Source organism: Tachyglossus aculeatus, chromosome 18 (assembly GCF_015852505.1).
Source record: "Tachyglossus aculeatus isolate mTacAcu1 chromosome 18, mTacAcu1.pri, whole genome shotgun sequence".
Taxonomy (NCBI): Eukaryota; Metazoa; Chordata; class Mammalia; order Monotremata; family Tachyglossidae; genus Tachyglossus; species Tachyglossus aculeatus.
The window spans coordinates 40,136,212-40,162,093 of record NC_052083.1 but is presented as its reverse complement, the minus strand read 5'-3'; the positions used below and the strand labels follow the sequence as shown (position 1 = coordinate 40,162,093).

The 25,882-nt window shown below is 52.4% G+C and overlaps 1 protein-coding gene across 1 annotated transcript in view; it reads left to right on the top strand.

Moving 5' to 3' along the window:
* Window positions 1–25,882, top strand: part of FAF1 (Fas associated factor 1) — a 151,011-nt gene that overhangs the window by 17,995 nt on the left and 107,134 nt on the right. Inside the window, exons 3-6 of the mRNA XM_038760223.1 lie at window positions 12,324–12,370; window positions 18,873–19,129; window positions 25,074–25,165; window positions 25,650–25,741. Of these exons, the coding sequence (XP_038616151.1) occupies window positions 12,324–12,370; window positions 18,873–19,129; window positions 25,074–25,165; window positions 25,650–25,741 (488 nt within the window). The remainder of the gene's footprint in view (window positions 1–12,323; window positions 12,371–18,872; window positions 19,130–25,073; window positions 25,166–25,649; window positions 25,742–25,882) is intronic.

Sequence of the window (25,882 nt, the reverse complement as noted above, 5' to 3'; positions counted from 1 at the left end):
TTTGGCGGTTCTCTACCCTGCATGGGGAGTGAGTGGGATGCGTCTGGATTTTTCCATCAACTCTGCCAATGTATCGTCGTGGCGTAACAAGGTTCTGTCTGGGGTCTACCTTTGCTGTGACCGCTTTCTGAGGAAGGGTCATCCAGGGTGATTCCCCTGCAGAACTTTGCTTCCACCTGCTGCCGGGGATGTGCTGGGTCTTGGCAGCTTGCCCTCTGGGCTCCTGATGGCCTGGTCTGCCCAGCCTGGCGAGTGAAACCTCCTCTCTTTGTAAGAATAATAATTTTGTTTCTAATAATCATTGGGCGTACTGCCCTTCTCGATAACTCCTGCCACCGAATCAGTCAATGACGAAAAAACAAAAACAACTACTCTGTGCTGAGTTGTGCACTGAGCACTTGGGAAAGTACAGTGCAATTGGTAATCAGTCGTACTTTTGAACACTTATTGTGTGCAGAGCACTGTACTAGCGCTTGGGAGAATACAATACAACAGAGTTGGTAGACACATTCCTCGTTCACCCAAGCAGTAGTCCAGAACGGTTCTCTCCTTTTCCTAATTTTACATACCGTTTTAAGTTTTGTTGGTGTCGGGATTGCTTCTTTTTACTCATCATCCCCATCTGAGTGTTTTACATTGCCCTTAAATCTGCATAAGCAGGCACGCTTTGTAGGCACATCTGTTCTGCCTAGGAGCAAATGCCCCAGCCTGGTTTTCTTTGCCCATTCAGCTGCTTCCAGCCTATGGTTTGGTTGTCCCTGGGACCCCCTGGAACAGACAGCTCTGTTGTTGGAGTTGTAATAGTCTCAGTGATTGAGTGCTCACTTGGGGAGGTCCACCACTGAAGTGCCTGGGGGGTTCCAGATAACGAAGCGGCCCATTTCCTTTCCACAAGGAGCTTACATTTGAATGGGGAGACAAAGATAAACATACTTCAATCATTCATATTTATTTAGTGCTTACTGTGCGCAGGGCAGGGTACTAGGGAGACTACTATACAACAATATAACAGCCATGTTCCCTGCCCACAGTGAGCTTACAGTCTAGAAGGGGCCAGACCAGAGTTGCCAGAATGAATAACTGAGCACACGTGTATGCTCAAAGGCTGAGGCTTGATAGAAATTTAGTTCACAGGGGCTAAAGCTGGCTGATAGGATGTGAGGAGGTGAGTCAGGAAGGCTTCTTGGAGGAGGTGGGATTTTGTTAGGGCGTGGCCTGTGGGGAGGGAGGAGGTTCCGGGCAATCTGCCCTGGTGCAGATCACCTCTGAATCATTCAGCTGGTGGCATTTTTTGAGTGCTTACAGGGTGCGGAGAGGACAGGACAGTAGAGGAGGTTGACACGATCCTCGCCCTCAAGAAGCTTCCTGTCTGTGGTTGGTTGGATTTCCATCCATTCCAAGGGCGTGGTAGGGTGCTGTGGTTGAGGTGGTCCGCCGTTACCTAGTGCAGCTGGTCTCTGGGCTGGGTGTCCCCCCCACTCTGGGTAGGGACCCCGGATCCAAGCTAAGGGGACCACCCCTCAGGAACCGCCCAGCCGGCTGTTCCGGCCATTCAGTTCCATCCGGTGGTTTCCGACGGTGACTCTCCCCCGCTTCGAAGCCTTAGTGAAGGCACATCTCCTCCAAGAGGCCTTCTCTGACTAAGCCCCCCTTTCCTGTTCTCCTACTTCCTTCTGTGTCACCCTGACTCCCTTTATTCACCTCCCTCTCCCAGCCCTACACCATTTATGTCCATAGCTGTCACTTATTTATTTCTATTAATGCCTGTCTCCCCCTCTAGGTCGTAGGCCTTCTAGACTGTGAGCCCGTCTTCTAGACTGTGAGCCCGTTGTTGGGTAGGGTCTCTATAGGTTGCCAACTTGTACTTCCCAAGCGCTTAGTACAGTGCTCTGCACACAGTAAGCGCTCAATAAATACCACTGAATGAATGAAAGCTCATTGTGGGCAGGGAACCTGTCTGTTGTTTTATTGTATTCTCCCAAGTGCTTAGTACAGTGTTCTGCTCACAGTAAGCGCGTAATAAATAGAATTGACCAACTGACCCAGGTGACGGGGCAGGTGGTCGCCGTTCCTATCTCCGAGGATGTTCCCTGCCACGGTTGTGGGAATGTGCACCCAGGGCCAGGCCTCGGAACGGGTGCGACGTGAAACGGGGCACATCTGCCAGGCTGCATTTTCCGCTTCCTCCCGGGCCCCGGAGACTCTTCCACCTCCGGCCCGCCAACCCCCCCGGCAGCGGCCGCTTCCTAGGCAGGCTGTTGCACAAGTGGCCTTCGGCTGTGGTTTCCTTATGAACTGTAGGCAGTTTATTCCAGAGGTCGAAGTTTCTTTGGGGGATTTTCTTGGCTGGGGTTCAAGAAGCTCTCAAAGCTCCTCCCTCGGCAAGGCAGCCGGCAAATGAATTACGCATCTGTAGCGGTTCTGCCGGGCGACCACAGATACCGCTCGTTGCCTGCCCAAGAGGCGGCAGCCGTTTGAAGAGCAGTTCCTCTTTTCTACAAGAAATCCGCTCTGAGGAATGTGCGTTTTGGGATTGGGCTGCAGATATATGAAGGAAGCAGCGTGGCCTGGTGGATAATAATAATTATGGTACTTGTTCATTCATTCATTCATTCAATTGTATTTATTGAGCGCTTACTGTGTGCAGAGCACTGGACTAAGCGCTTGGGAAATCCAAGTTGGCAACATATAGAGATGGTCCCTACCCAACAACGGGCTCACAGTCTAGAAGGGAGAGACAGAGAACAAAACATGTGGACAGGTGTCAAGTCATCAGAATAAATAGAGATAAAGCTAGATGCACATCATTGATGAAATAGACTAGTAAATATGTACAAGTAAAATAAATAGAGTAATAAATCTGTACAAACATATATACAGGTGCTGTGGGGAGGGGAAGGAGGTAGGCCGGGGGGGGGGATGGGGAGGAGGAGAGGGAAAAGGGGGCTCAATCTCAGTCTTGTTAAGCGCTTATGGTGCGTCCAGCACTGTTCTAAGCGCTGGGGTAGATACAAGTTAATCAGGTTGGACACAGTCTCCATCCCACATTGGGGGTCACACTCCTATCCCCTATAATGGCTTGGGAGTCTGAAGGACCTGGGTTCTAATTCCGGCTCTGCAGCTTGTCTGCTGGGTGACCTTGGGCAAGTCGCTTCCCTTTTCTGGGGCTCGGTTACCTCATCTGTGAAATGAGGAGTAAGACTGCGAGCTCCATGCGGGACAGGGACTGTGTCCAGCCAGATTACCTTGTATCTACCCCAGCGCTTAGAACCGTGCTTGACACATAGGAAGCACTTAATGGATACCATCATCATCATATATACACCAGCGTGCATGTTGGAATGCTGTTTCTCCCCTTACCCGCCCCGGCAGGACTGACCCTTGCATGGCTTCTCCCACCCCTGACCCCAGAGAATTCCATCGGCATTCCCTGTGGCAAACTCTGGTCCACCCACGATCCCTCCGAGGCTCTGCCGGTCTCCCAGTACAGTGCTCTGCACACAGTAAGCTCTCAATAAATACGATTGACTGAGTGAATGAATGAGAGGGAGAGGGTGGCCACGGGGTCCTCCCTGGAAGCAGCTGGGGGTCCGGTGGGAGGGGAGGGACCCGGGAGCGGGCTGGCCTGGATCTGCTGGGAGCCAGCCGGAGCAGAAAGACCGGCCTGGGGTGGCAACTTCTGGAATCACTGCGATGGGTGAGGGTGGATTGGACCAGTGAAGGGCACGCTTGACCTGGGCACAGCGTGGCAGCCGGCAGAGCTGGTCTCTTCATCATCATCATCATCAATCGTATTTATTGAGCACTTACTATGTGCAGAGCACTGTACTAAGCGCTTGGGAAGTACAAATTGGCAACATATAGAGACAGTCCCTACCCAACAGTGGGCTCACAGTCTAAAAGGGGATTTTCAGCACCCTCGCCCTGCCCCATCCCTCCATGATAGCCTCCTACACCAGCAGAAGGACCAAGGGCAGCCCCCTGGGAGCCTCTTCTGTCCATCCACTCCTTCTAAAGCTCCTCCTCTAAACTGTAAGCCTCTTGTGGGCATTCATTCATTCAGTTGTATTTATTGAGCACCTGTGTGCAGAGCACTGTACTAAGCCCTTGGGAGAATACAGTGCACCATAAACAGACACATTCCCTATCCACAACAAGTTTACAGGCTAGAGGGCAGGGAAAGTGTCTACCAACTCTCTCATATAGTACTCCCCAAAGCACTGAGTGCAGTGCTCTGCACATCAATCAATCAATCAATCGTATTTATTGAGCGCTTACTGTGTGCAGAGCACTGTACTAAGCGCTTGGATGTACAGGTTGGCAACATATAGAGACAGTCCCTACCCAACAGTGGGCTCACAGTCTAAAAGCACATGGTAAGCACTCAGTAAATATGATTGAGTTTATCTGTGTGGGCTTGGCTCCTCAATGCTAAATATTCCCCTTTTTTCACTCTCTTTAAAGAACCACTCTGTATGTCAGTTTTTGGTTGCGCTGAGGTTACTTCAGGCCCTGATCACCCAGAAGGAAATGATTAGGTGATAATTATATTAGTGGGCAAATAATGATGGGAAACACTCAGTGGTAATGTTTACAGTTTTGTCTGATCAGGACAGCATTAAACAGTTAAAATGGTACCGCACAGCTCAGGGGCGTGACGTTAATGGTGAAGCCCTTAATCTCCGGGAATTGAATGCCTGTGTGTGTAACTCTTTGAGAGCTGCAAGACAAATAGCAGTATAAATATCTGGATTCATTTTGGAGGTGGATGTCCTTTCAGATTAGCGGTCCCCCTTTAGAGTATTTTCAGGGTAAAGGCAAGGGAATTATCATCTTGATTTCAAAAATGAATATTAAAAGGTAGGGTGTTTTTGTGCAGCCACACATGCCTCATGACTGTATTTACCTTCTTTATTTCTGCTCCTGGCAGACGTTCAAAGCTTGGGGTAATTGCAGTAAAACCGGTGGCTTAGCACACCTGTAAAATGTGATGACTTGCAGTTCCTCTCAGACACCCATTCCAAGACTGAACTGACAAAAACTGTTCTGTACTTTAAGAAGAGAAAACATGTGGTTTTTCAACACCTGTTTTTAAAATTTCAAAGTTCCACCGCAGTAGTATTTTTCATGGAGGGCCTAATAATAGTTTATTTTTGCATTTTTCCTTTAAATTGCACCTTCAATCAAGATCTTGCTTTTCAGTATCGATCAAACAGTCAAAAAACCCAAGACTGATCTGTCCTCTGTATTTTAATTCTTGCAAATTTTCTCAACTTCTCCCCACTTATTAACTTTCCCATTTCCATTCTTTTTGTGGGTTTTTTTCCCCCCTGGTCCTAAGACAGCTCTCTTTTTGTTATATATTTCCCTCTGTTGATGTAGCTTACGGATGTTGAGGAAGCAGGGTGGCCCAGTGGATAGAGTCCGGGCCTGGGAGTTAGAGGACTTGGGTTCTAATCCTGGCCCTGTCACCGGCCTGGTGTGTGACTTTGGGGCACTTAACTTCTCTGGGCATCAATTTTCTCAACTGCAAAATGACGGTTCAATAACTGTTCTCCATCTTATTTAGAATGTGAATCCTATGTGGGATTAATTTGTATCTAGCCCGGTGCTTAGATCAGTGTCTGGCACGTGGTGAGCACTTAATAAATACCATTTTAAAAAACAAAAACAAAATCCAGGTCTAGGGGAGAGAGTGAACTTTGCTTGACTTGAGGGCTCTGAAGAAACGGAGAACCCCATCCCGGTGACCCTTTCCTTTGTGAAGACATTTCCCAGGTTCCTCTACTGATAATTATTATTATCAGTAATAATTGCGGTATTTGTAAAGTGCTCACTGTGTGTCAAGTTCTGGGGTAGACTCAAGATCATCAGATCATTCAGTCGAATTTATGAAGCACTTACTGTTTGCAGAGCACTGTACTAAGTGGTGGGGAAAGTACAATACAACAAGAATCAGTGACATTGCCTGCCCACAGCGAGCTTACTAGAGGAGACACAGCCCCCGTCCCCCTCCCTCTGAGAGAGGCTTTCAATTCCCATTTTACAGATGAGGAAACTGAGGCTCAGAGAAGTGTCTTGGCCAAGCCCATGCATCAGGAAAGTGGTGAAGCTGGGATTCGAACTCAGGATTCGAATCCCAGGCCTGGGCTCTCCGGTAGGCCGTGCTGCTCTTCCTTTTGGACTGTTTTGGGTGGAGGCCGGGTGGGGGGTGTTTCGCCAGTAGAAACCCATCCCCCCCATCTTACCTCCTTCCCTTCCCCACAGCACCTGTATATATTCTTGTACATATTTATTACTCTATTTAATTATTTTACTTCTACATATCTATTCTATTTATTTTATTTTGTTAGTATGTTTGGTTTTGTTCTCTGTCTCCCCCTTCTAGACTGTGAGCCCACTGTTGGGTAGGGACTGTCTCTATATGTTGCCAACTTGTACTTCCCAAGCGCTTAGTACAGTGCTCTGCACACAGTAAGCGCTCAATAAATACGACTGATTGATTAGAAACGTGGTTGAGACTCAGCCAGTCAAGGCAGATTTTCCTCTTAAAAAGGGAGGTCGGCAATTTCTCAAGCTTAGTAGTAGCAATAGTATGTATTAAGTGCATATTAAGTGCATATTGAGAAGCAGCGTGGCTCAGTGGAAAGAGTACAGGCTTTGGAGTCAGAAGTCATGAGTTCGAATCCCGACTCTGCCACATGTATGCTGTGTGACCTTGGGCAAGTCACTTCACTTCTCTGAGCCTCAGTGACCTCATCTGTAAAATGGGGATTAAGACTGTGAGCCCCACATGGGACAACCTGATCACCTTGTATCCCCCCCAGCGCTTAGAACAGTGCTCTGCACATAGTAAGCGCTTAACAAATGCTATCATCGTCATCAATCGTATTTATTGAGCACTTACTGTGTGCAGAACACTGTACTAAGCGCTTGGGAAGTACAAGTTGGTAACATATAGAGACAGTCCCTACCCAGCAGTGGGCTCACAGCCATCATTATTATTATTATTATTATTAGTAGTAGTAGTGGTATTTATTGAGCACCTTCTGGGCTCAGCATTTGGCACAGAGAGCTTGGGGAGGTCATCAGGTAGGTCCAGAGGGCCAAGGCTCTCCTCAGTGTTCCAACACCGGGAATTGTATTTTTATCTTTTTTTATGGTATTTTTTAAGTGCTCATTATATGCCAGGCATTGTACAAAGCCTTGGGGTAGATACCAGATAATCAGGTTGGACACAGTCCTTGTCCCATGAGGGGCTCCTGGTCTTAATCCCTGTTCTACAGATGAGGGAACTGAGGCACAGAGAAGTGAAGCGACTGGCCCAAGGTCACACAGCAGACCAGTGGCAGCGTCGGCATTAGAACCCACGCCCTCTGACTCCCAAGCCCATGCTCTTTCTACTAAGGCACGCCGCTTCTGGGGTTTCATTCGTTCATTCGTATTTACTGAGCGCTTACTGTGTGCAGAGCACTGTACTAAGCGTTTGGGAAGTACTAATCGGGATTCATCAGCTCAGTCGACACCAGCCCTCTGGGAATATGCGGGTGCCTTGGCGACTTGGAGTAGGCGCGTCAGTGTGGGGCAGCTCCTCATCCTCCGAAGGGCTGCGTGGGGATAGATGGGACACAGGAAAGTGAGCGCCGCGTCTCTTCCCCCTTCCCTCCCTGGGACCCGAATGGCTTTCTTCTGTCTTGTTTATAAAATTCGTAGTAGGAATTCGGTTCCTACAGAAACGAACTCCTTTCCCTCTCTGTTTCCCTTGCCCAGCTGCCAGCAAGAAACGCAGAGTCATCAAGCAGGCAGCGGGCTAATAAACGTCCGCCCCTCCCTTTTTATGAAGAAACTCCTCTATTTCTCGCAATAGAGAGGCCTTTGTGCTCCCAGCACACCCAAAAAGCAGCACCTGACAGGCTGGCAGGGCTTGGGGGCCAGCGGCGGCCAAGGGCGGGGTCCCTGCTCCCAGGGCCTCAGCCCCGGCCTGTTTCCCGCAGCGTTCCCGGATCTGGCACCTCCAGAACGGAAGCGGCGTTGAGCCTCCCTGGCTTCCCGACTCCCGCCTGGACCAGTCCCCAGAGGAGGGCCCGGAATTCTTCCCGGACGCCTGCCTCCTGACTTCACCCGGCCCTTGGGGAAGCCATCCAGTGGGGATAGGACGAATGTCACGGAGGGGTGTGCCCGTTGTCCCTGCCGCCCGGAGCTTTGGATCATCCACCCTTTGTGTGCCTAGTGGCAGAGGAGGGGAGAGAGATTGCATGTTTGACGCTGGGTGGATGTGGTGGCCATCCACTCACCGCCCGTGGGGGAGCATCAGCAGGGATCTTAGCCCCGTTTTATGGAAGAGGAAACCGAGGCGCAGAGAGTTGCCCAGGGTTACCCAGCAGGCTTGTGGCGGGGCTAGAATTAGAACCTGGGTCTCCTGATTCCCAGATATCTCGTCGAGCCTTGGCAGTTGGAGAGGAACCTTCTCCATCCACTGGATTTGGCTGGTTGGAAGCTCTTGGGCCCCATCGCGCCCCTCGGAGCCAGCCACCTTTTCTCATTCAGGGGCCCCGAGGGTGGGGCACCTGAGGCTGCTGTAAGTGGCAGGACAGACGACGGTCAGGCTCCAGGGGACCGCAGGGGTGGGCAGGTGTGGAGAGAAGCCAGAGCCTACAAGACTGGAAATCCAAGGCCGGGGCCCTGCCTTAGATGGGGTAGCCATTTCTCCTGGAAGCAGGACCCTCAGTGGAGGGAAGACCTCTGCTGTAGCCCAGGCCATTGGGAAGGGAGATGAAGTTTTCCCCTCAGGTCTCCCCTCAGCTGGGATGTCACTAGAAATCTTTCTAGCCCGTCCACCTGCCTCGTTTCCAACGCTCTCCTGTTCCAGGGACCACTCTGGAGGTTGGGGCGGTGGACCAGCTCTCTGTTGGGAGTGGGCGGGTGGGGGTTAAGGTTTTGGCCGGCTGCTCCCGGAGCTGGCTCAGGATCATAGAGTGGAAGCATCTTGTGGACAGAGATATGGGCCTCTTCTGGGTCTTGTGTCCGATACAGCACCCCGCCACCCGGGCACTTAAGCCGTGTAGTCCATTCAGTAATATTTACTGAGCGCTTACTGTTTGCAGAGCACTATACTAAACACTTGGGAGATTACAATATAGCAATAAACAGACACATTCCCTGCCCGCAGTGAGCTTACAGGCTCCATCGGGTGGACGGTCAGCGTTGGGCGTCTGGTGGCTGAGACTCCGGTTTCCTCCCCATCAGTCAAGGGGCAGGTTTCCGGTGCCGCGGAAGCGCGGGGCTCTTCATGGGGGCTTGGGTTACCCGTCCGCTGGAAAGAGCAGAGGGCTTCCAGGGGCTGACCACCTTGTGGAGTCATTTAAAGAAATTACACATTCCTGGACGGAATCCGACCATGCAGGCTCAATGACTGGAAAGAAATCTGTATTATTACAGCTGAGCGAAGTAAACCCAACCGTGATTAATCAAGGCTGTTTGCTCCGGGGGCCGGGGACGTTCGGGAGAGTACGGACACAAGCTCCTTTAGATATTGATTCTTATTTTTTTTTTTTAATCAAATGTCACCTGTGGTGTTCAGGAAAACTGACTCTTGAAGTGCCTCACTGGCCTAGGCCAAATTGGGATCAGGTATTTTGATTTTAGGGAGCCTCCATTATTCTGCGGGGAACTTGGGGGTCCTCGCTAGTTTTGCGTATTGACTCCCTTGCCCCCTTTCATTCCAGAGATTCATTCATTCATTCAGTCATATTTATTGAGCGCTTACTGTGTGCAGAGCACTGTACTAAGCACTTGGGAAGTACAGGTTGGCAACATACAGAGACAGTCCCAACCCAACAACAGGCTCACAGTCTAGAACGGGGAGACAGACAACAAAACAAAACATGTGGACAGGTGTCAAGTCGTCAGACTAAATAGATTAAAGCTAAATGCACATCATTAACAAAATAAATAGAATAGTAAATATGTACAAGTAAAATAAATAGAGTAATAAATCTGTACAAACATATATACAGGTGCTGTGGGGGGGGGGAGGAGGTAGGGTGGGTGGGGATGTGGAGGAGGAGAGGAAAAAGGGGGCTTAGTTTGGGAAGGCCTTTTGGAAGAGGTGAGCTCTCAGTAGGGCTTTGAAGGGAGGAAGAAAATTAGCTTGGCGGATGTGCGGAGGGAGGGCTTTCCAGGCCAGGGGGAGGATGTGGGCTGGGGGTCGACGGCAGGACAGGTGAGAACGAGGCACAGTGAGGAGGTTAGCGGTAGAGGAACGGAGGGTGTGGGCTAGGCTGTAGAAGGAGAGAAGGGAGGTGAGGTAGGAGGGGACGAGGTGATGGACAGCCTTGAAGCTGAGAGTGAGGAATTTTTGGCTTGATTTGTAGGTTGACAGGCAGCCACTGGAGGTTTTTGAGGAGGGGAGTAACATGCCCAGAGCATTTCTGCTCAGAGATGATCCAGGCAGCAGCGTGAAGTATAGACCAAAGTGGGGAGAGACAGGAGGATGGGAGATCAGAGAGGAGGCCGATGCAGTAATCCAGTCGGGATAAAATGAGAGACTGAACCAGCAAGGTAGCGGTTTGGATGGAGAGGAAAGGGCGGATCTTGGCGATGTTGTGGAGATGTCTTCTCTGATAGCAGAGGGACTTACCGGGGTTGGAGGGGAGGTGCTCCCCAGCTCTCCGGGCAGATGACTGAACAACCGCCATCAAAGAGAGGGCTTTGGGTAATGTGGGTTGACTGATGATTGGGTCCTAACCTGTGCCTCGTCACCCTCAGTGGTATTTAGTGAGCACTTACTGCGTGCAGAGTGCCGGGCTGAGTCCCAGGAGAGCTGGAGGAGTCGGATGAAGACACTGAATAAAACAGTGTTATCTTCTCTCACTGTGCTTACGCCAGAGGAGTCTGGAGAAGGATGTCGGCCAGGGGCTCGACCGCCCCGTGGATAGAGGAGCCCGAGCGAGCCCCGGCCCCCAACTCGCAGCCCACACGTCTAAAATTCAGTGTTCTAAATCTCCCAGCACCGCCGTTCTGGCTCCGCTGATTTCGGGAAAAACAATTGGCACCGTTCTCTAGGGGCCACTAATGTCTAGGGAGCGAGCTCGGAAAGGAAACGGATCAGAAACCTGCCAGACTTTGTTCTACTTCCAAATCTCTGCGGCAGCCGGTCCTTCTACGTCTGTTCAAAGGAGGATCTGTTTGAGGAGTGGCTAATGCCACTCCTGCTTCTCCTGCCCTTCTGACAGCATTCTAGTCCAACGCCCCAATGGCCACAAGTGGGGCATTCTGTGATCTTCCCCTGTCTGGTCTCCAGGAAGAGGGGTCCTGGCCCTGTTTCCCAGATCTCACAATGGGGTTTCTTACCAAGGGCCATGGCTCACACCTGTTTGTTCATACACTTAATCAGCACTTGGGTGGCAGAGCTCAAGGGACAGTGCAAGTCACATTTTCATACTCCGTTAATGAAATTGGGAGAGTGGTGGGTGTTCTCAGCGGTCCACCGGTGAGAGTCATTCCGACAAAATTTCAGTATTTAAAGTATCAGTATCAAACAGTAGCCGTTCTTACTGGGTGCTGATATTGTGGAGGGTGCCGGACTGAAGCTTGCAAAATATGCAGAAAAGGCAAAAGATTCCAACCCTGTCTTTGAGGAATTTTCCATCCAATCAGGGTGAGAGTAGATAATAGGTGGCAAGTACAAAATAAATTTGAAACTGTTTTATGTCCAATCTTGATCACCCCCCTGGGCTGTTCCTCGGCTTCCCGCCCATCATCCCCCCTCCCCAAGCCCACACCCCAGAGAGGAACAAAAGGCCCCTCTGCTGGTGTGGGGCCTCAGGCTAGAGAAAGGCCAAGCCCCGTGGGCAGCCTCCAGGCCTACTCTCATGAGCCCAGTTTGGCCACACATGTCCAGTGAATGGCTTCAGGCCAGCCTGCACTGGCAGTTTTGGGATGATCTGACTCAGTCAGGCTGGAAGAGGGGACCTGCATGCCTCTGAAAAGGCTGGCAGACATTTGCGCAGATTGCCAGGGGGTGCCCGAACGAGAGCTGAGGGGCTCAAATTTGGCTTTCGGTTTTCTGGGTATCCCGGCGTCAACCTTGTGGGGGTCACATGAAGGGATGGGGACCTGGCAAGGGCTGGCCCCCGGGAAGTCACCACCAACTTGACTCCCCAAGCCCTCGGGTTGGGGCCAGTACTGAGGAGGCTCGGCTCGGCTCCCGCAAACCGGGAGCCGTCCTCTGTCGTGTTTTCACATTGGACCTCAAGTCCCCCGCGGCCCATGTTCATTTCAGCGACGATTTCAGTGGACTCTTCTCTGTGCTTTGTTTGCAGGCAGCTATCAACGGGGTGATTCCACAGGAGAACGGCCTTCTACAAAGGTACGTGCGGAGACGTGGTTTGAGGGTCACAGGTGGGGCCGGGCGGCGTGGTGGGAGAGAAGCGGGCCGGATGACCCCTCTCCCATGAGGCTTGTTCCATCCACGTGCAGCTCTCCCTGCCTTGCGGTCATTACCATCTTGAAGGCTTCCTCAGAGAGGACTGTCATTAGGGACAGACATCCCTTCTGAGCAAAACCCTTCCCCCCAGGCTCAGCTAGACCCAGCCAAGGCTCCGGGCTATTGGGCCAAGGCCCCTTCCTTCCAATGCCGGTGTGGGGACTCCCGCAATGCTCTTTTTCCTAGCCAAGATGGGGGCGGGCGACACAAAGGTCAGTCCGGTGCCATCCCCAGACCATCGGAGGCAGATTTGCTTGGAGGCCCTGTGGCTTCCCCCCATCCCCGTTCTGTTTCTTTGTCCCCTGGGTTTGGAGTGATGTGTTGTCAAGAGGAGCGGGCGGATGCAGGGCATCGCACGTTGCAGCAGGGATTGCAGCAGCCAGCGTCTCCCTGAGTATGTGTGCTCCCCATCTCTGGGACAGCCAGGTGGGCTGGCGGGAAGTCTGCAGAAAGGGGCTGGCTCGTGGGAGGAAGAAGAGAACCGGATCCTCTTGGAGCAGCTCCACCCTCCAGGTCCCCAGGGAGATCCACAAGCAAGGGAGAGTGGCTGGATGTGCCATCGGGCAGGAAAAGGAGAAGAGAACCCTTCTCTTCTCCTCATTGTAACAGCCACACTAGGGAAGTCAAGTGGATTGATGTTCAGTAGTGCATGGGGGGTGAGGGGCTGTGTGTGTGTGTGTGTGTGTGTGGCCCATGTGTGTCTGTGTGTGGTCCATGTGTGTGCGCACACATGTTTGTCGAAGCGGCAGTATTTGTTGGATCACCTTGTGATCCCTTCATCGAAGCTTCCACCCACCTTTGTTCAGGTCCTTGCTGAACTCTCCCCGTTGGAGGGAATGAAATCCAGTGGGGTGTGGCTGCTGTGGTTTGCTTCTTCACCCCCTGCTCGGGGAGCGGCTCCCAACCCGGTCTGAGTGGCCCATGTTCAGCCAAACAGCTTTTCTCTGGCCTCCCGTGGCCGGCCTCTTGGCAGTTGCCGTGCTAGAGCACGGCTGGGCCGGAAAAGCTGTGAGGTCCTTGATGGGACTTGAAGTGCCAGCCGCTGAAAAGCTCAACCAACCGCGCATAGGTGGCCCTCATCACCGTGCCCTTGCCCTCTGTCATGGGGAGGCCGGGCCTCTCCTTGCTCACTAGGTGCAAGTAGTGTCCCGGAGGATCATGGAGAGGCCCAATCTGTGTCCTTGCTTGCATTCTGGTTAGACCAGCCCTGTTTTCTGGCCAGCCAGCGGACGGAAGCGCTAAAGGAGAAGGAAGAGCCGAGCAATGTGGCCTAGAGGTGAAGCAGCGTGGCCAAGTGGGAGGAGCCTGGGTTTGGGAGTCAGAGGAGCCGGGTTCTCATCGTGGCTCTTCCACTTGCCTGCTGGGTGACCTTGGGCAAGTCACTTAACTTCTCTGTGCCTCAGTTTTCTCAGCTGTAAAATGGGGATTAAGTACCTCCGTAAACCGTGAGTTCCATGTGGGACAGGAACCGTGTCTGACCTGATTAACTTGCCTCTACCCCAGTGCTTGACACAGTAAGTGCTTAACAAATGCTGTTAATATTATTATTGTCGTCGTCATCATCATCACCAGAATCATTGTTATTAATCATAATTATTGTTAGGGACAGCGTAGCCCCAGGTCGCCACTGGAGCCTGGCCTCAAGAAGGCCTCAGCTGCTCTCCCCCCTCAGATAGGCTCAGTAGCCAGCTCCCACCGACACCAACCCACCTGTTGAGTTGGAGGAGGAGACCACTCGCACTCCCAGCTGTAGTCATGTGGCTTTTGGGTCCGCACTCTGGTACTCCTGAGGCCCAGAAACCTGATCCTCTCCAGGCCAGTGAGGATCTTTCCCAGGCCAGTGGCCCCTCCCCACTCCAAGAGTCCAGCTGTCCCAGCGCAGGAGAGCAGTTATGTCCTGTGAACCCAAGTCCTGAGTCTCATTCTGAAGATCTGGTGGGGATTTGCAGGGCTCCCGCCTGCGGTTCAAAGTGTGGCTTCACCAAAACCCCGTTGCCTGACAGACCGGGCTGCGTTCCCAATAGCACCAAGTCACTAGTTCGGTCAGTCATATATTGAGAGCTTACTGTGTGCAGAGCACTATACTAAGCCCTTGGGAGAGTACAGTATGAGACACTTTCCCTGGGTGGGGTGGGGCTGGGCTTCCCAATGCCCACATCTCTCCCTCTTCCATTCAAGAAAGAGGCTTGAGGCCTGAGGTGAGCCCAGCCGGGGCTTTGGCTTCCCAGTCCTCACTCAAACTTGGGCCACCACCCCCTTCCGAGCCCACTTCCCTCGAAACTTTCCCTAGCCTGGGAGGGTGTGGACAGCTAAATCCAGCTGTCATCATCAATCGTATTTATTGAGCGCTTACTGTGTGCAGAGCACTGTACTAAGCGCTTGGGAAGTCCAAGTTGGCAACATATAGAGACAGTCCCTACCCAATAGTGGGCTCACAGTCTAAAAGGGGGAGACAGAGAACAAAACCAAACATACTAACAAAATAAAATAAATAGAATAGATATGTACAAGTAAAATAAATAGAGTAATAAATATGTACAAACATATATACATATATACAGCTCTCACTTTTTGTCCTTGAGTAAATGTTATTACCTTTTGATGGTGGGGAGGGGGGATGGGGATGGGAGGTTGTGTGCGTGTGTGTGTGTGTGTTCTCACGTTCGTCCAGGGACCGAGTAGCTGGAGTTTACCGCTAAGGAAGGTCGTCACCTGCGGGGTCCAGTGAGTAACGCCTGTTTCTGGGGACAAGCCCCACCTTCTTTGCTTTTCATCTAGGTACGTCAGAGAAAATGCCCCCAATTCCCCCAGCCCAGAACTGCCTTCCCAGTCCTCCTGCAGGATTGGATGAGCAATAGGGAGGGCGAAAGAAAAGCCAGTCCACTCATCGGTGGGGCCTGGCCTCAGCTGTTCGGTCTTGCTCAGAAATGTTATTCTTTCAGTGTTTCTCCCCAAGTTGAAGCAGATTCTCCGAGAGCTTTCCAGCTCTGAAATGGCCGTGACTTTTCCATAACGGCGAAGGTCTCTGGTACGCCCGCCGATAAGGAGGGAGGGAGGGAAAACGGGGCCTTTGTACTAGCAGAGGGCAGCTCCATGAGTGCCCATTCCGCTTTCTGAACGCGGTTGGCCAATGGAGGGGGATACGGCGCACGCACGTCATCAGGAGGGTGTTTGCTGTTTACCTGGCAGCCGCCAGCTGCCCCTTGCAGTGGACTATTTGTGCGTGGCTGCCAGTTGGCCCTAATTGCTCACTCTAGATCATCACAGCCAAAACGGAAGCTCTCACTTTTTTATTACAATCCGAAGACCCGCTCAAATGAGTGCCTGGAGAATTTTTGGCAAATGGAGCCAGGCTTCTCCTGGGAGCAGTCTTCCCATGGGGAGGCTCCCATCCCATCTGAATGGTGGGGGGCTCCCACGCCGCAGGCCATGTCGTGGGTTTTCAGGAGGCGGTCAGCTTTGGATTCGTTCCGAGCGCTGTCGTATGGCGCTATGGACTCTTGGAGTGGGGAGGGGCCGCTGGCCTGGAGACAGGGCAAGGAGGGAGCTTATCTTCAGGGGCAGTTGAAAACCTTTGGAAAATGTCATTCAGCAAGGCCTCTCTTTCCCCAGTCCTGAGCGAGATGCTTCTGATTGACCTGAACAGGATGGTGAGGAGGGGCCAGTATGATTATCCTCTCCATTTGATGGAGGGGGAAATCAAGATGCAGGCGCCCAGGGACTTGCTGAAGGTCACCTGTTAGACTGGTTGCCCGCTGAGGGTTGGGCCCCGGTGTTCTAACCCTGGAGCTGGCTCCCAAGTGCCCAGTGCAGTGCTCTGGGTCCAGCAGGTGTATGGTGAGTGATGGTGATTAAGGTTTAGCTCTGGGGCCGATTCCACCGAACTACGATGAAGTCGTGCCCACACTCACCCAGAGAGTGCCTGATCCCTTCCCTTTGAAGGGCTGATGATGCCAGTTGTGACCGATGGCCAGACCACGGCGCCCAGAGCCTTTCTCTTTCCAAACACGCCCCTCCCCGCTGATCCCATGGCCCGGAAATGTCCAACCGCCCACCCGGGAGCTCTTGGGTCCTGGGCCCCGGCTTCTCCCGGCAGGAGACCGCACCGGGCTGCTTTCTTCCTCTGCCCACCCTGCAGGGACGGTGGCCACTCTCGCTTTCTAAAAATTAACCTTTCAAATAAATAGTGTAATCCGGCTCATTGGCTCAGTGGGTGGCAAGCATTCATCAACTCATATTTATTTCATGAGCCAGGGCCCACGGGGCATTCCTTCATCCATTGTTTGTGGCTCACTGGGGACCCTTGAGGGGGAGGGAACGACAGACGGACGGACAGACGGACGGACAGTCTCGGCCCACTCCGTGGCTAGCTACCCATGTCTTCTGAGCCAGGAGGGTAGGAAGATGCCCGCTTTGGCAAAGTAGGTGTGGGGAGCTGCTTTTTCCCCCTGCCCACCACCAAGACTTGAATTGGAATGTGCCCTCAGCTTCTTTTGGTCTTCGAAGCCTGTGTTTTCTGGGCCTGAATGGAGACTTTGCTGTTGGTCCCAGTTTTAGAAACTGAAATAATAAACAAGTGCAGAGTTCCTGTTTACTTTGCTTTGTTCACGGCCTTCCAAGAGCCTGTGTGGTTTGGAGAGGAAGGCAGAGCTGAAGTTCAGCTCCAAAATAGTTGTTCCCCCCCACCTTCCCAGTACCCCCAGTCAGTCTGTCCACTGGAGCCTGGAGGGGGTAGGGGACAGGGAGAGGTTACCCGGTGAACGCCAAACCTGAGAGACTGCATCTGAGCTGCCCCGGCCCATCCCTGAGGATGCCCTCAGTGCCGCTGTAGAGAACCAGAAGTGACCTAGAGAGTGGGGGTGCCCTGGGTGTGTACCCTGTGAATGCGCCAAATGTATGTGCATCACGGGTGTGGGGGCTGCTTGTGCACATGCAACCTGTGGATCACATGTACATGCTGCAGAGGGTGTGCGAGCACGCGCCGGGTGCTGGCTGGAGAGTAACTGTGAGGGACGCGTGCTTGCTTCAGACCACAAGCCGCCTCTTCAGAATCCGCCTTCCAGCTGCTCCAGTGCAGGACTTCTGCCATTTCCGATCTCTCGTCGGGGAACGCTTTCTCTTCTTAATTGCCTACTTCAGCCGGACCAGCCAACTAGCAGCTCCTTGGGAGCGGGAAATGTTTCTTTTCTTTTCTTTTTTTTTTCCCAACAGCACATCTAGGTATTTTTGGGAAAATTCTGAGAACGTAGGAAACCGGGGTGGTGATGTGAAGTCTCATTTCTGTGTGTCGGTGGCTCTGGGGCCGGTGATGTGAGCCAACGGCCAACTGCCCTCCCCTGCCAGGACTGTGGTTCCCGGGACTCGGGGGAGGGAAAGAAAGGAGGGGCAGCAAGACGGTGGCCTCTTCCCCCTTGGACAGGGATGGACCAGGGCGTCTTGCCTCCCAGCCCCACTGCCAGGCCAGAACCTGAGTTGGAGTCAGTTTTCTTTTGCGAGTTGGGAAGGGGCCAGGAGCAGTTGCGTTACTGATGCTGCGAAGGAACTGTGGCAGGTCAGAACTGAACCAAACCACAGTAAAAGTGGGCTCTCCCATCTCTGACCTATCACACTCCTCCTGCCTCCTGGCTGGAGCTCCTCCCCACCTCCCATGTGCTAACCACGTCCCTCCCACCTTCTAACTGCCCTGAAAGTCCACCTGCTCCTGGAACAGCGCTTAGAACAGTGCTTTGCACATAGTAAGTGCTTAATAAATGCCATTAAAAAAAAAAAGTCTTCCCCGATTAGCCCTCCCCCCTGGTCAGGTGACCCCATCAGGGCCTTTGTATGGGGAGGGCCAGGCTCATGTCCAGTTCTCCCCCACGGTGGGGTTTCCTCCCAGTATTTATTACAGAGCTCTGCACACGGGATATTAAGTAGATGCCGCTACTACTACTACTCCTCCATCATGAGGTTATTGATTACCAATACACAATTTTTCCAGCTTTGCCTTTTCCAGCTGTTCCTCTCCTTTCTACTTGTGCAAATAGAATTGTTGTCTGCCAGCCTCCTCAAGGTCAGGAACAATGGCCTCCATTCCCTCAAGCGCCTAGTACAGTGTCCGGCACTCAGGAGGGCCCAGGCTGGCTCTCAGATCCTGACGGCGGTGTTTTGGGTGGCGTGGCAACCCTCGACCCATAGACCCTTCCTTAGAACAAGTAGAAGAGTCAATCGACAGGTCCTGGAGGGCCGGGAACATGTGTCTGTCTCCCATGGTGCTCTCCCGAGTGCTCAGCTCAGTTCCCAGCACTCGGTAGGCGTCCAGGGAATGCCGCCAGTTGATGGATTAGCGGTGGAGGTGTGTCCGAGAAGAGCTTGGCACTGACTCTCCTTTCCACTGTGTCTCTAGCGACTACGGAGGGGAGACGGCAGAAGGACCCGCCTTCGGCCCCGCGGCGCACACGGCCTCTGCTGCCGCGCCCCCTTCTTCATCGTCCTCCTGCCACCCTCCCCCCGCCTCCTCCTCCTCCTCCTCCTCCTCCTCCGCGTTCCGGCCCGTCGTGCCATCCAGACAGATCGTGGAGAGGCAACCGCGGATGCTGGACTTCAGGGTTGAGTACAGAGACCGGAACGTCGACGTGGTCCTGGAGGACAACTGCACAGTCGGTAAGACTCCCCCGACGCGGGGCCTCCTGGAGAGGAGGTGGGAGGTGGCACAGCCCCGACCCCACGGTTGGGCGGCGAGGGAGCCCGCGCCCCGATGCCCCTGCCGGGGGTACACCCTGGGCGGCCCTGGGCTCCTGGCCTCACCTCCTCCTGGCCCTAGTCAGTGGCCGAGACTCAGGGAACAGCTCCCGGAGGGCAATCTGCGTCTCAGCGGCGCTTCCGAACCTCGCTCTCCGTCATGCTAACTGTCGCCGTGGAGTGGCTCACGGTGGGCGGCGCTCATTGTGACGGTGGAGGTTATGTCCTCCCCACAGCGGCAGGCTCCTTGTTTCAGAGCGTGTCCGCCAACCTCCAAACTGGCCCCAACTTGGAAATCCCGGCGGTTATTGTCAGGCGTGTCCGGCGGGGGCTCCCAGCCGTGGCTGGCTGCGGGGCACGGTGGACTTGTGGTCCAGCCCCATCGGGTTGGCAGTCTGGAGTCAGGTCTTTTCCCGGGATAGAACACAAGGCAGGGCTGAGTGAGAGGGGGAGAAAAGTGTCCAAAAGGCAGAGCTAAGTCTTTCATCCTCCCTTTGGTTGTATGGGATGGTCACCCCTAATGGCGGCGTTTGTGCCTTGGGGTACCGGGGAGTGAAGACGCAGCTAGGTTCTGCCCGCTTTCTCTCTTGGCTCCGGGCGCAGCTGGCTGGCCCTTGGATGAGCGCTACGCTGAATCTCTGGATGAACAGCAGTGTGGCCTAGTGGATAGAAGGGAATCAGAAGGACCTGGGTTCTAATCCTGCCTCTGCCACTTCTCTGCAGTGTGACCTTGGACAAGTCACCTCACTTCTCTGTGCCTCAGTTGCCTCATCTGTAAAATGGGGATTAAGACTGAGAGCCCCATCCGGGACAGGGACTGTGTCCAAACCGATTAACTTGTATCAGTCCCTGGCACATAGTAAGTGCTCAACAAATGCCATAAAAAAAAAAATGGATGGCCTGGGTTGGCACTGGGTGTCCCAGCCCTGTCCCTGCACTGGTGTTGGGAAGGCAGGATGGCCGCATCTGAGCAATGGCAGGTGGGAGAGGGGCAGCAGTGGGAGGGACCAGAAGGAGAGGCCACGGCCATGCCTGACCCTGCTGAGCACCCCAGGCTAAGGTGATACTGGGGGCCTCAGAGTGCAAAGGCCTCATAATAATAATAATAATAATAATAATAATACTTCTTAAGCACTTACTATATGCCAAGCACTGTTCTAAGCACTGGGGAAGATACAGGTTAATCAGATTGGACGTAGTCCCTGTCCCATATAATAATAATAATGGCATTTATTAAGCACTTACTCTGTGCAAAGCACTGTTCTAAGCGCTGGGAAGGTTACAAGATGATCAGGTTGTCCCACGGGGAGCTCACAGTCTTAATCCCCACTTTCCAGATGAGGGAACTGAGGCCAAGAGAAGTGAAGTGACTTGCCCAAAGTCACACAGCTGACAATTGGCGGAGCCAGGATTTGAACCCATGACCTCTGACTCCAAAGCCCATGATCTTTCCTAATGAGTCACGCTTCATTATTATTGCTAATAATAATAATATTTAAGTACTTACTTTGTGCCAAGCACTGTACTAAGCGCGGGGTAGATAGAAGATAACCAGGTCCCAAATGAGGCTCACAGTATAAGAAGGAGGGAGAATAGATATTGAATCCCTACTCTGCAGATGAGGGAACTGAGGCACAGAGAAGTTGTGACTTGCCCATAGTCACACAGCTGACAATTGGCGGAGCCGGGATTTGAACTCACGACCTCTGACTCCAAAGCCCGGGCTCTTTCCACCGAGCCACGCTGCTTCTCCAAATGGGATCACAGTCTTAATCTCCATTTTACAGATGAGGCAGCCGAGGCACAGTGAAGTGAAGTGACTTGGCCAAGGTCACACAGCAAACAAATGACGGGGCCAGGATTAGAATCCGGGTCCTTCCGACTCCTAGGCCATGAGCTTCTCTTGCCTATTGGGCTCTGAGCCTTTGTAGGTGGCTGTGGCAGCCCAGGCGGATTTGATAAGACAGTTCCAGTTTTGACGATGCGAGACTCCTCCTGGGTCTGCCACGCCTTAATAATAATAATATTTGTTAAGCACTTACTGTGTGTCAAGTGGTGGGGTAAATGCAACCTAAACAGTGTAACAGTGTTGCAGAGACAGGATGCCAGTAGGCGTGGTGGCAGCAGCCCCTCGCTCGCTTCATTCATTCATTCATTCATTCATTCATTCATTCAATCTTATTTATTGAGCACTTACTGTGTGCAAAGCACTGTACTAAGTGCTTGGGCTCAGTCGCCCGAGAGTCACCCGTCCTGCCACCCTTAGGTGCCTGAGCTACGGGCTAACCCCCCGCCTCTCCTCTCCCTCCCACAGCCCCCCTAGTCTCTGCTCTCCCCCTTTTAGACTGTGAGCCCACTGTTGGGTAGGGACTGTCTCTCTATGTTGCCAATTTGTACTTCCCAAGCGCTTAGTACAGTGCTCTGCACATAGTAAGCGCTCAATAAATACGATTGATGATGATGATGATGATGATGCTCGGGGCACGGGGTGGGCCCTGTATGTGGTCATGGCGGTCGTGGGCCCAGGGATCTGGTCAGTGGCCGGGCCCATTCCAGGGCCCCGAATCGGGTCATTTGGTCTGCATGAGTCACTGCCTCGGAGGGCTTTTGATTTCTTACTCGTCTGTCCCCAGAGAAGCAGTGTAAGCTCAGTGGAAAGAGCCCGGGCTTGGGAGTCAGAGGCCATGGGTTCGAATCCTGACTCCGCCACGTAGCTGGGTGACCTTGGTCAAGTCACTTAACTTCTCTGGGCTTCAGTTCCCTCATCTGTAAAATGGGGACTAAGACTGTGAGCCCCACGTGGGCCAACCTTGATCACCTTGTATCAGTCAATCGTATTTATTGAGCGCTTACTGTGTGCAGAGCACTGTACTAAGCGCTTGGGAAGTACAAGTTGGCAACATATAGAGACAGTCCCTACCCAACAGTGGGCTTATAACAGTGCTTGGCACATAGTAAGCGCTTAACAAATACCACCATTATTATTATTATTAGAGAGCGATCCACTGAGGGGCAGTGGGGGACAGAGGGTGGGGACCAGGGGACCCCGACACCCTTCTGGCTGCTGGCATCATGACTCTGTCTTATTGCTGGAGCCGGCGCCGACCCCTCCTGCCTGCAAGCCACGCTGAGAAGCAGCGTGGCCCAGTGGAAAGAGCCCGGGCTTTGGAGTCAGAGGTCATGGGTTCAAATCCTGGCTCCACCACTTGTCAGCTGTGTGACTTTGGGCAAGTCACTTCACTTCTCTGGGCCTCAGTTACCTCATCTGTAAAATGGGGGTGAAGACTGTGAGCCCCCCGTGGGACAACCTGATCACCTTGTAACCTCCCCAGTGCTTAGAACAGTGCTTTGCACATAGTAAGCGCTTAATAAATGCCATTATTATCCTACCTTCCTCCTTCCCCATCTCCTTCCCTCCTCCTTCGCCATCTCCTTCCCTCCTCCTTCCCCATCTCCTTCCCTCCTCCTTTCCTTTATCCTACCTTCCTCCTTTCCCATCTCCTTCCTCCCTCCTTTCCCATCTCCTTCCCTCCTCCTTCCCCATCTCCTTCCCTCCTCCTTTCTTTTCTCCTTCCTTCCTCCTTTTCCTTCTCCTTCCCTTCTCCTTTGCTCCTCCTTCCCTCCTCCTTTCCCATCTCCGTTCCTCCTTTCCCATCTCCTTTCCTCCTCCTTTCCCATCTCTTTTAGACTGTGAGCCCACTGTTGGGTAGGGACTGTCTCTATATGTTGCCAACTTGTACTTCCCAAGCGCTTAGTACAGTGCTCTGCACACAATAAGCGCTCAATAAATACAATTATTGATGATGATGATGATGATGATTATTATTAAGGTGGCCCGCCCGTCCTGCCACCTAGTGGCCACCTCAGCAAAGGCTCCTAGACTGTCATTTTCCTGACAGAATCAGAAAACAGGATTAATAATAATAATGATGGCATTTATTAAGCGCTTACTCTGTGCAAAGCACTGATTGAATTTCACCGTGAGCTCTCAGGTGACCAAGTCAAAGCAGTCAGAAGTAGTGTCCGGCCTCTGCCCAGCTCTTCCTTCTTGGGCGGGACCAAGCCCCCCATCCAGAAATCCCGTCCCCACCCCGAAGCCCTGGGCTGGGCCCTCTTGGGCAGCGTAGTTCCCCGGCAGCAGCCATCGGTGTCCGCTGGGCATGACTGGAATTCCCCATTCGTGGCCAGAGGCCTCGGCCTGGAGGACGAGGGGCCCCTCGTTTTCCTGGCAGCAACGGGATCTCTTCGATCTCCCTAGAGGCCTCCTGGGCAGTAGATGGGATGGCATCCTTGGTGCTGGTCCACACTGGGGCGGCTCCCAGGATTGTTAATTAATTAATAATGACATTTATTAAGTGCTTACTATGTACAAAGCACTGTTCTAATTGTTCTAATAATAATAATAATAATAATAATAATTATTATTATTATTATTATTATTCTAAGATTGCTGACCTTGCACCTATGCCATCTCACCCATGGCATCATCTGTAAAATGGGGATTAAGACTGTGAGCCCCCTGTGGGACAACCTGATCACCTTGTAACCTCCCCAGAGCTTAGAACAGTGCTTTGCACATAGTAAGCGCTTAACAAATGCCATTATTATTATCCCTTTTAGACTGTGAGCCCACTTTTGGGTAGGGACTGTCTCTATATGTTGCCAATTTGTACTTCCCAAGCGCTTAGTACAGTGCTCTGCACACAGTAAGCGCTCAATAAATACGATTGATGATGATGATGATGATGATGGCATCGCATATAGCTCACTGTTTCTACGACTTCAGTTCTCTGCCCTGACCCACCTGCTCTCAGTGGAAGCCGGGAGCCAACACTGAAATTCGAGAATTAGAAATAAGATCTCTTATGGTGTGGCAGGGCTCAGGCAGCATGGCCTAGTCGAAGGAACCCAGAACTGGGAGTCACCCCTGGAGTCTGGTCCTGACTCTACCACTGGCCTGCTGTGTGACCTCGGGCAAGTCATTTGACCTCTCTGGGCCTCCCTCTGTATAAGAGGGAGGAGATCCTGCTCTCCCTCCCACCTAGATTGAGAACCATGTGTGGGACAGGGATCATGTCTCTTCCGATTACCGTTTATCTACCTCAGTGCTTAAGACAGTGTTTGACACAGGTGGCTGCCATGGCTAAATAAAGGGGGGATGAGAGGAGATGACTGTCCATGCTGGGTCAATGGAGGGAAAGATGGGGTTTGAGAGGGGAGAGTTAGGGGTGATGAGTTAGGAGGCCTTCCCAGACTGAGCCCCTTCCTTCCTCTCCCCCTTGTCCCCCTCTCCATCGCCCCATCTTACCTCCTTCCCTTCCCCACAGCACCTCTATATATGTATATATGTTTGTACACATTTATTATTCTATTTATTTATTTTACTTGTACATATCTATTCTATTTATTTTATTTTGTTAGAATGTTTGGTTTTGTTCTCTGTCTCCCCCTTCTAGACTGTGAGCCCACTGTTGGGTAGGGACTGTCTCTATATGTTGCCAACATGTACTTCCCAAGCGCTTAACAGTGCTGTGCACACAGTAAGTGCTCAATAAATACGATTGATTGATTGATTGATGGCCATGCTGGGTCACTGGATGGAGTCAAGTTTTGGGAGGGGAAAGCCAGGAGTGTTGGATGACCCATTCCTAACTACAGTGGTGGGTGTCCAGAAAGGCACCTAGCACAGGGCTCCTCCAAGCACTCAGGTGACACCGTCAGGGCCAGAGTCCTGGGCCACCCAGCATTGACATTGCTTATAGTTTTGTGTTTGTTTCACTGAGGTTTTGCTCAGACAAATATGGAAAAGATAGCGTGTGCATTAGTATGTTAGTAATGTAGCCACCTTCTTCCCCTCCCCATGCAGGAGAGATCAAACAGATTCTAGAAAATGAACTTCAGGTTCCTGTGTCTAAAATGCTGCTGAAAGGCTGGAAGACTGGCGACGTAGAAGACAGTGTAAGTCTCCTCCTCATTAAGCAATCAGAGAAAGTGTTTCAACAAATGGATTTTAACGATCCCTTTCTTGAGATCGTGAACATGGTTTAAAAGGCAGTCACAAATGAAATGTTTTGCGAGGGAAAGATTGATGGGGCCCCAAATGAGCAACTCACGAAACCGAGCTGGGGTGGGAGCGCAGACTTGAGCCCAAAGCATCTGCCCGTCCAGGAAAGTCCCTTTCTGTTTCCTCCCAATCCAGGGTCCCCACAGCTTGTCTATGTCTCAGACTTCCCCTCTCGGGACCCATAGACCAAGGCGGGAGAGGATGACTCTCTTGCACAGGGCCTGCCCCATCCCCACACCTTCCCCCACCTGATTCCTGGGCTTGAGATGGAGCTAAAGTCAAACCCCCAAGCGTGGCACTGGAACTGATGCGAGGCGGGGGTGAATGGGGGAAGCCTCAGAAACAGGTGGATGCTTTCCTGTGTTTTCTCTCCCACAGACGGTTCTCAAATCTCTACACTTGCCAAAAAACAACAGTCTCTACGTCCTGACGCCCGACCTGCCCCCGCCTTCTTCAGCAAGCCATTCTGGGTAAGCCCTTAGGTCTCCCCGAGCTCAATCTAGAGAATTTGGTCTCTGGCCGCCGTTTAGGTGAAACAGGCATTTGCGACCCCAGCTGAGCCAGGGAAGTGTGTGTGGTCCCTTGGACCAAGCACTGTCACTTCTCCACTT